The following is a 10,488-nucleotide window of genomic DNA, read 5'->3' as shown; positions in this document are numbered from 1 at the left end:
CCAGAACAAGGTGTGAGCAGAAAACAGAGGCTCCGGGTGGCATCAGAAGTTCGGGCAGGACTGTGGTGCCTTCGCTGGAGCTGCAGGGATGGGGGTCTCCCCAGAGGCCTGGGGGGGTGGGCGAGGGGGAGGAGAGAGCTGTTCTCTGCTCTTCCCTGTGGGCCACAGCCTGCTTCGCCCCAGGCCTGCATACAATGCAGGGGAGGGGGCTCCATCTGCTGGAAAGGGCAGCCCAGGGGGCAAGAGAGCTTAACACTAATAGGGCACAGTCTTTCTGGCTGTGAGGACAGCTGAGTCAGAGGTGGGACTGGCCTACGTGGGACAGCGGGTCTGCCTGCTCGGGGTGAACTGGTTCCAGCAGGAATGGCAGGGACAGCAGTTCCAACGCATTGAGCCCTGCTGGGTACCAGCCCTGGTCCAGCTCTATGTGTTCATGGTTGCACTGATTACTCATGGTGAGCCCGCGTGGCAGGCACTGTGTTATGTCCATTTCTCAGATGGGGAAACCAAGCCTCAGGGAGGTTAAGCCACTTTCTCAGGGTCACACAGCTCGTCGATGGCAGAGCCAGGATTTGTACCCGGACTATGGGGCCCAGAGCCCCTGCTCTTAACAGTTACACTGCCTACCTTTTGAGAAATCTTGGACTTGCCCACCCACCGAGACCTTGACAGTTCACCCCTACCTCCCCTGCCTCCGTGAATATTGGCCTGGAGGGCAAGGCCAGGGTTCTCACCCCCTACCCTGGCCCTGTACCAGCAGGTGAGTGCAGCGTCCCACGGCAGCAGGTGCCACACGGGCGGGGTGTGGCAGACTTTGGGGACTAAGCCTGGGGGTCTTGCACTCAGGGTTTGAGAAGCCTGGGGAGCCTGTCTTGGGCTCTTGATGGGACTCGTGCTTATGGGCAAGGCCCCCAGGGCTGTAGATCCCTGCCGGCCTGCCTGCCCGCCTGCCTGCTCACCACCTGCCAGCTGGGCCAGGCCTGTGGTTTCCTCTGAGTTCTCTCAGTCGCTGGCCCCCACCCAGGCTGAGCCTCGGCCACACAGCGTGATGATGAGGGATGAGTCACAGCCGTGGGGCGGGGGGTGAGGAAATGAGGTCCGGCCACAGCAGAGATCCAGGGCCTGGATCCAGCTGGGGAAACCGAGGCCAAAACAAGGAAGGCCCCTCAGCAGAGAACCCAGGCCCCTGGACTCTGGGTGCAAGTCTCAGTCTCCTCCTCTACGGTATGCAAACGACAGCCTCAGCTCTGCTCCCCACTGCTACCCCTAGGGCCATTGTGACAGTCGCAAGATGGGATAGGGTGCCCATTTACCATATTTCACAGCTGAGGAAACAGGTTCAGAGAGGGCAGGTGACTTGCCCAAGACCACACAGTAAATGAACATGTCCTAGAAGGAAGCCCACCCAGAACCGTGGAACAGGGCTGATCACTGCTTCTGTCCCTATCACCTCCTAGGAGCGCATCTTGGAAGGCTCTTTTTGATTTATCAGGGGCCCTCCTTTGTGCCTCCCCTGGTCTCTGGAGGTAAAGGATATAGACTCAACAATATGGATGGGGAAATGAGGGTTCAGAGAGATTTTGTCCCCTCCAAGGGCCACAGAGCACACTCAGAAAAAAAGCTACGGTGGCAGCCTTCAGTGTGGGGCTGAGTTTCTGCCTCTGGGCAGGCCTGGGCCCCAGCCCCATTACCACCACTAGAACCCCCATCCCCAGCAGCCTCGCAGGAAAAAGCTTCTCACCCTAGGGGCCATCCTGGTGGAGAGAGTGAATCCATGGCTCTTTGGGGCCTGCCAGCTGGAGCCAGGGCCAGGGCCAAGGCTCTGGTCTGTGATTCTTCAAGTCCCGGGTGCCAGCTGTGAGTATCCCCTAGCTGGTTGTGCCCGACCGACCGTAGTATCTGGTTGTGGGTCGGTTCCTCAGGCATGGGGCCCGTTACAATGCTGACGCTGTGATCTTCCCTGCAACGTGCTTCCTGGGGCCACAGGGCCATGAGCTTCCCCTCCCTGCTCAGGGTCCTGGGCACCCCCTTGTGGGCTAAGAAGGGTTAACACCCTCAATGGAACAGCTCCTCCTGGCTGATTCCAGTCCAGAAAGCGTTCCTCCAAGACTATTTCCTGCCTCTGGGCCTTGGCCAGGCCCACAGTGACCACCCCCATGGGTCTGAGGCCGCATCTGGTTTGGATTACACCAGGCCTGGTGACGCTGCCTCTTCCTGTCTGCGTCCAGTGGCCTTGAATTCCACTGGCCACCTTGGACCCAACGGGGCAGTGGTGGGAAAAGATTCAGCCAGTGACAGTGTTGCCCGAGGGTGTGAAGCGGCCAGCGTTGGCCCTGAAGGAGGTGCATACCTGCGCCGAGCTCCCATTCGTGCAGCTGCCCACACACCTGTTCCTTTCGGCACGTTAACGCTGCGATTTACTGAGCGCCAGGCACAGTACCGAGTGATTTCCATTTATGAACTCATTTCATCCTCACCCTGTGAGTGGGTATTTTCCTTAGGTATTTCATCCAGATGAGGCAGCTGAGGTTCAGGGAGTTTGTGGACAGGTCTCTGGGTTCCCAGCCAGTAAACAGTGGGGTCACGATGCAAAGCAGACAGTCCTACTTCTGACACATCCAATCATGTCACAGCTGTTTGTTGAGTCCCTTCTTTGGGCCTGGCCCCAAGCTAGAACCCAGAGGTGAACTGTGGGCACGGTCCCCACCCCCAGGGAGCTCACAACGTCTGGAACCCTACCAGGTGGGAGGTTGGGGGTCAGGGCGAAGCTGGAGGGCCTCAGAAGAAGACACTAACCCCCATTCTCTTCTTTTCAATGGCGGCGAGTGACATCCAAGCTGAGGGCAAATAAGGGGCAGGCTTTTTCCAGATGGCATGAGGTGGGTGTTCCAGGCAGAAGAGATCACATGTCCAAAGACTTGTAGCTAAGGGCAAGCTTGTCTTGGAGCATTCCAGTATGGCAATAGGGAGACATGGAGGGGTTTTGAGCAAAGGAGGCACAGGGCCAGATCTGTGGTTTACAAGGATCTCTGAAGCCAGGGAGGTCGGTGAGTGAGAGAGGGAGACTGGAGGCAGGGAGTCCAGAAGGAGGCTGGGCCAGGTTGGCTTGAGAGGTTAAAGAGAACTGTTGGGGACCGGAGGCAGACGCAGGTCTCATGAGCCTCTAGGGAGACAGGCTGATGACAGGGAGACTGCACTCGGGTCACACAGAATGGGGTTCAAATCTACTTATTTGCCCTCTCTGAGCCTCAGTTTCCTGTCTGTAAAATGGGGTAATAATAGCACCTGCCCCCCAGAGACAGTGCATTACATGGGGTGTGTGGATAGAGCAGGTGGCATAGACTGCTGAGCTTACTTGTTCCACAACTATTTCTTCAGCCCCTACAGTGTTCCAGACAGTGTTCTAGGTCTGGAACAGCCAGGAGACACAAATCTCTGGCCTTGGGGAACTTTATTCTAGGTGGGAGAATTCTTTTTTTTTTTTAAATTTTTTTTAAATGTTTATTTATTTTTGAGACAGAGAGAGACAGAGCATGAATGGGGGAGGGGCAGAGAGAGAGGGAGACACAGAATCCGAAACAGGCTCCAGGCTCCGAGCTGTCAGCACAGAGCCCGACACGGGGCTCGAACTCACGGATCGTGAGATCATGACCTGAGCCGAAGTTGGACACTTAACCGACTGAGCCACCCAGGCGCCCCTCTAGGTGGGAGAATTCTGACCAGCAGTAGTGAATTTGGAATGCGTTGATGGGGTGGGTGGGGGCAGTGTCTGGGAAGGCTTCTCTGAGGACGTTTGGACAGAGATCGAAGGGTATTCAGGGCATATTAGTGGAGACTGTTCCCGGCAGAAGGAAGAGCAGGTACAAAGGCTGTTTGGAGTGAGAACGGGGCTGGCAGGGGCAGAGCCAGACGGCACGGGCCCATGGGATGTGGGCTTTTGCTCTGAATGGGTCAGGGAGCCCCTGGGGGCTCCTCTGAGATTTAATCCAGGGCGAATGGATGAATGGGAGGGTGGCCATGACTCCATTTTTCCACTCAGCAAACCTTTATTGAGGGCCTGCTGTGTGCTAGTCACTGGGCTAGGGAAGTAGGTAAAATGAATAAGGCAGACCCAACCCCTCCTCCCTGAAGCTTACATTCTAAGGCAGAGACACAATAAAAAGTGAATACGCATAGAAATGCATAAATCCACTTTGCAACAGGTGCCTGGTGGAGGACACAAATAGGATGCAGAGATGGAGAATAATCTAGGGGCATCTAATCAGGGGGATGAGGGAGGCTTCTCTGAGAAGGTGGTATTTAACTTGGCCTCTGGATGTTGAGAGGTCAGCCCGTGGGGAGTGAGCGTGCCAGGTGGAGGGGACGGCCGGCGTAAGGGCCTAGAAGTGGAAACGACACTCACCAGTGAGTTGGCTGTCTTCAGGAGCAGGAGGATCAGCCTCTCATTTGTATCCAAAACAGATCAGGGCTCCCTGAGGGCTGTGGTCAGGAGGAGGCAGCCCTTGGCTTTCCAGGGGCCACCACGCAGGATTCTGGCTGTGTGACTAAATGGCCTGTTTTTAGCCTGGAACCACTTCCTTTGGCCCCACCAGCTGCCTCCCTGTCACCACCCAGTTAACCAGTGGGGAGGGAGTAGGGATTAGGCACCTCCGGATGTCGGGGGACAGAAGTTTGCCCTCCCCCCCCCCCACCCCCAGCAAAGGAAGGGGCAGACAGACCGGGCTGAGGTCACCAGGCCCTTCAGTGGGGCTGTCTTAAGTTCCGATGTCATTCTTGTTGGCTGAATTGTAATCATGGTATGTAGGATGAGGCTTTGCACATACCAGTCCTGGGAGCTGAAATCATTACCCCCAGGTTACGAATGAACAGAGTGGTCTTCAGAGAGGCAAGTCCACTTGCTCAAAGTTGCACAGCAAGGAAGTGACAGAGCTGGGATGTGAACCCAGCCAGTTGGGCTCCAGAGCTCCTGCTTTTAGCCCCTGGCAGCCTGGCCTTCGGGAGTGATGGGAGCCTGTGTTGGGACAGCCTGTTTTGGCTGAAGACTGGATCGCAAGGTTCTGTATACTCGCTGCAGGCAGACATGACAGGCTGGCCGGCCCAACCTCCCCCTTTGTCCTCATTAGTGTGGCAGCCTCAGAGTGGCCCGCCCTCATCAGGACAGGGTCTCCGGGCCCCTGGCTCAGGCGCTGTCTGGGGTGTGGGGAGCGTTGAGCTCTGAACAGTGGAATGCCATAAACCGGGGAAGGAAGCGGGTGGGCGAAAGAGCGGCGGGGAGATAAAATGTGGAGGGTGGAGGAGTCTGAGGAAGGCCCAGCCCTGCGGGTGGGGGTGGCGGCCTTCCCTGGGGGCAGGGAGAGCAGAGACCGGAGGACCAGCAGGTGAAGAACTTCCTGAAAGCCCCTCAGAGCTGCCAGACTTGGGCGGGAAGGGGTGGCCTCTGAAGGCAGTGGGCTCCCCTTTCCTGGAACCCCACGTGACATGCACTTCTTGGTATAGAAGGGATTCAGAAATTGGGCAGGACACGCCCTTTAAGCACTGATATTCCAAGAATCTAAGCTGCTGTGATTAAAAGCTCTGGAATATTCTTAAATACCACTGATTCTACCATTTCAGAATTTGATTTAGCCTGCCTCTGCAAGACAGCTGGGCACCCTTCCCCACTCTGACCTGCTGGGGAAGAGGGGAAGGGGTTGGGATCCCCTTCTGGAGACAGACAAGCCTCCAGGAAGGAGGGTCCCTTAAGCAGAGTCACATGGGACAGCCCCTGTCCTCCAAGAGCTATACAGTTAAGGCAGCAGAGGGGTTCCCTGCTCCTGCTTTGCTGTGTGGCCTTGGGCACATCACTTGCCTTCTCTGGCCTGGGTCTGGGCCATCTGTACTGAGGTGCTCTCTCTGGGTTGGCCCCCGCATAGGCATTCTGGATCTCTGCTAAGCACTGTCCGCTCCTCCAGGTGGGGGTGGCCAGGCAGGAGCACAGGGCGTCTGTTGGTCATGGAAAGAATGTGAGGGCAGGAGGCCCAGTGGGTGGGGTCCTCCGGCTGGGCAGCAAGCAGAGGGCAACATGAGATCATGGTGTCTGGGCCTCCTGGTCCAACACCTCTGGAGATGGGATCCCTTCCAGGCAGTCTCCCATGTCGGACCCTCCCCTGGGACGCAGACTCAGAGTCAGGCTGCCCTTCCTCCAGCCCCCGCTGGGCAAAGGAAGTAAAATCAGGACCCAGAGCAATGGGCACACTTCCAGAATCATAGAGGGAGTCCAAGGCAGGCACTGAGCCCTGGGTCCTGCTTGGGGATTGGAGCAGAGGGGCCTGTCTTCACTTCTTGACTATGTTGGGGGTCAGAGAGGGACGTGGAGAGAGGGCTCGTGCCCCTAGTGGATTTGTGCACCAGGGTGTGGTTGAGACTTTTTTGCATGTTCTCCTCAGGCACCCCCACCCCCTACCCCAGTTCAGATGCTAACCTCCTCAGAGGATGGCTGGAGCAGGATGCAGAGGCCGGGGCTCCCTGACGTCAGGCCAGCCTCCCCATCTTCCTACTAGTTCAGGACACAAGCTGGGAAGGGACTGGGGTCACCAGGTCTCCACAGGAATGCACCACAGGGAACAGTGCCCGCCAGAGGCCTCTTTCCCTGACCCAACTGAGAAAGAACTCTTACCCCCCTGAATCTGTTTGTCCCTGTCTCTGTAACTATTTGTGCATTACACACACACACACACACACACACACACACACACACACCTCAGAACAAACCCACACAAGCGCCTCCTTCCCCTCTCCTCACCCATGCCTTGCACACCCAGGACTTCCCCCTACTCCTCACCCATGAGGCTGCCTAGACGTGACGAGACAGAACAAACCCTCTCTCCTTCTCCCCATTGCTAGATGGACTCCAGGCTGGGGTCCCGCGCACGTGGTGGGGAGGGCCTCCACAGCTGGCCAGGCATTTTCCCAACCCCTTCCGGTCACAGTGAGCCCCCACCCTGCAGGTCCCCCCTCCACCCTGGCGGCTCTGGAGTCTGTGGGAACCAGACAGTAGGGACTGTCCAGCCAGGCTCGCTTCCTCCCTGGCCCCAGGGGACCTGCTGAGGGAGGACAGAGCAGCAGAGACTGAAATCAGCATGGCCGCCTGCCCGAGTGAGGGCCTCTGGAGGCACTGTGCCGCCTGCCCGACCAAGGGGTCTCCAGACCCCTGGGTGTCACCTCGTGGGACAGAAGACCCTCAAAGCCCCTACAGCAAATGCCAGAAAGGGGGTTTCCCCAGTATCCCTGGCCTCTCTCTTTTCTCCCTATACCCAGGATCCAGATGGGGCATTGAGGCTCCACAAGGAAGCCCTGTGCCTCAGCAACGCTGAGTATTGAAGGGGGTGGGGACACTGAGGTTTCAGGTCCCTGAGTCTGTTCCTCTGATAGGGGCCACGAATATACCCACGTCTTTTGCTTCTGCCGAGGGGGATGGCCAGAGGAGGCCAAAATCAGGGCTCAGTCACTTCTGATCTGTATCCAGGACAGTCACACTTCCCTCATAAGAGAAATGCTTTCTTAAAGAGTCATCAGGGGGCCTTGGAGAGCTGGGGGCTCAGGGAGGTCCCCCATTCATGTGGAAAATGCAAAGGGACTGGGGTCTGCCTTTTTGAGCCTTGGGCTCCCTGTCTGTGCAAAGGGGCAAGGGTGCCTTGTTGGTGTTGGCATTCCAGGATTCCAGAAAAGCCTCTCCTACCCTGGGGGTCACCACCAGCTCTCCTCCCATGTGCCACCCCTGCTTCCTCACTGCGGGTCAGGGGCTGGGGGCATAGCCACTTATTTGCCATCTGGGGTCGGAGCTAATGAGCCCCGAACTCTCTGAGCCTCAGTTTCCACCACTGGAAAATGGGGATAACATCCTGAATTGCATAGGGTCTGGGGAAAGGATATACACAAACCCACGGCAGAATAAATGCCACAAATGGTCACAGTTATTATGACCACAGATAATGGGGGGGTGCTGAGTCACAGAGTTTGGGGCTGGAGAATCAGCCCCTCAGGCCAGCCCATATTCACCCCCTGCCTGGTATCTCTTGGCTACACTCCTTTTCTCTCTTCCCTATTCCCTGCTCCCCCTTCCTCCACTTTCCTGGGAAACTCCCTGAGAAAGTCCCCAGCAAGAGAAAGCCTCATATGGGACATTTCCACCCAGGATCCCCTGACTCTGCCCCGCAACCCCACAACCACAGCCACTGCACACAGAGCCAGGCGTCCCAGCCCTCAGTCCCCAACCATCCAGCAGGCTGACCATCATCATACTGCTTTTATTGGCCCTGAGAGCCACAGAGTAAATCCCATGGGGGCCCTGCCTCCCCTCTCCCTCAAGTCTGTCCAGAGGCCCTGGGGCCTGGCTGCGTGTTCGCTACTCCAATCTTGGCTTCCTGTCCCAGCTGTCGTTGGCTTGCCAGGCCCGGGTCCCTTGAGAGTGCCCCAGATCCTAGAGTCAGGCTCACCCTGCAGGGACTGCCCGAGGCCGGGCTGGCTTCACTCAAAGAAGAACATTCCTGGTGTCCGGTATAGGCAGGGGGTCAGCCCCAATGGGTAGCTGGAACCTCCCTGGACAGAGAAGCTGCCTGCAACCCAAGGTTCCTTGGGGTCAGCTGGCAGGGGCAGCGGGGCCCGGAGTGAGGCTGGAGGAGTGGGTGGTGCAGGAGAGGGGGCTGCTGAGGCCAAGAGGTGTTCAAGGCCTGGGTCAGTCCCCATGCAGAAATTCAGTGCCTGCAGCCGGCACTGGTAGCTGCTCCCAACGCCCACCTCTGGGGTCAAGATGGGCGTGGGGGCCTTACTGAAACCCTCAGCCTCAGAGAAGCCAGCAGGAAAGCCATATGCTGGGCACGGGGAAGACGAGGGGGCCACAGGGAGCTCCCCCGGGCCTGCAGGCTTAGGTGCGGGCATCTCTTTGGGCTCCATGGGTGGCCGAGGCCTGGCGTCAGTGGTTGCAGGGCACACGGTAGCTGGCAAGGCCCCCACCAGACCCCCGAAGCTTAGGCCCTTGGGCTCTGGCAGCTCCGGCGGGAACGGGCACTGCCTGCCAGTTGTGGCGTCGGGGACTCCCGAATCCTGGCTGGTCACTCTGAGGGGTCCACGGCGTGCCTTGGCAGGGCCCTTGGCTCCCTCGGCACCTGCTCGCCGGGTGAAGCGTCGGCGTCGGCGCAGGAAGCTGCCGTGCTCAAACATGTCGTGGCAGTCGGGGTCCAGCGTCCAATAGCTGCCCTTGCCTGGCTTGCGGTCATCACGGGGCACCTTGACAAAGCACTCATTGAGTGACAGGTTGTGGCGGATGCTGTTCTGCCAGCCGGGCCGGTTGTGGCGATAGAAGGCGAAGCGGCCCATGATGTAGCGGTAAATGCCGCTGAGTGTGGCCCGCTGTCCTGGGGAGCTCTGGATGGCCATGGCAATCAGAGCTATGTAGCTGTAGGGAGGCTTGGTCGGCTCAGCCGCAGGGGCCAAGGGCCCAGGCAGGGGCTGTTGCTGCATGCTGGCCGGGCTGGCGGCGGCCGGGACCACAGAGGGGCCAGGCACTGCGTCCAAGGCTGGTGTCCCGCACAGCCTGCCCCGGCTGGTTAAAAGGCTCACTGGCCCAGCCTCCCAGCCTGGAAAGGCAAAAAGGGGTGGGCCCACCAGGCTGCCCTCCCTTCCTCCCTCACCCCGCTCCCCTAAGGCCCAAGAGGGGCGGGCAGGGAGGCCAGGACTGGGAAACTGCACAGCTGCCAGGGGTGAGGAGATAGGAGGGAAGGGACTGAGACCCTCAGCCCACATGTGCTGGGGGGTGGTGGCTGCAAGGGACAGGACATGCAAACCGAGCGAGAGACAGAAACAGAAAGAGACAGAGGCAGTTAAAAACAGAGAGAAAGACACAGAGAGGTAAAGACATAACAAGAGAAACAGTGACGCACACAGCGAGACAGAGGCAGAGACATACCTAGAGAGACGAAGGTAAGACAGAGACAGAAAGAACAGACAGAGCCAGACACGCACGCGCGCACACACGCTATATGGAGACAGTTAAGAGTCACCGAAACAAATAAAGCTACAGAGACAGAGTGAAAGACCAAGAGACAGAGACACAGGCACAGACACAAGATGTGTAGGGCAGAGAGACAGAGAGAGATGCACACTGATGAGAGAGACAAGAGGCAGAATCAAAGGGGCTGATCTAGAGAACTGGGAGTCCTGTGGGAAAAGCCCCAGGGGCCCTCAAGTCCCTGCCTCCAGCTCCCCTTTTCTCCTCTCCTTCTCCTTCCGGGCCTGGGGTCTCCTTTCTCCCTGCCCCAGACCCGCCCCCCTCTCCCGGCAGTGCACAGCCCTTGAGGTCACAATACTGCTACCCTCCTAGCTCCGCGGTGTGTGAGGGGCGCGGCCCCATGGAGGCGAGGAGAACCGCCAAACCCAGTATTCTGAGCTCTGGCGCCCTCTAGTGACCGCTGTGGAGAGGACGGCCATCTAGGCAGAGACCTCCCCCCTCCA

General features: G+C 58.3%; 1 protein-coding gene across 1 annotated transcript; it reads right to left on the bottom strand.

The window, feature by feature from the left end:
• Positions 1-8,265: 8,265 nt before the first annotated feature.
• FOXS1 (forkhead box S1) lies at positions 8,266-10,458 on the bottom strand. Its single transcript, XM_049650947.1, has one exon. The coding sequence runs from the start codon at positions 9,778-9,780 to the stop codon at positions 8,506-8,508; it is 1,275 nt and encodes a 424-aa protein (XP_049506904.1). The 5' UTR covers positions 9,781-10,458; the 3' UTR covers positions 8,266-8,505.
• Between the last annotated feature and the right edge of the window lie 30 nt (positions 10,459-10,488).

The sequence above is a fragment of the Panthera uncia genome (genome assembly GCF_023721935.1).
Source record: "Panthera uncia isolate 11264 chromosome A3 unlocalized genomic scaffold, Puncia_PCG_1.0 HiC_scaffold_11, whole genome shotgun sequence".
Lineage (NCBI taxonomy): Eukaryota > Metazoa > Chordata > Mammalia > Carnivora > Felidae > Panthera > Panthera uncia.
This window is presented reverse-complemented; position numbering and strand designations above follow the sequence as displayed.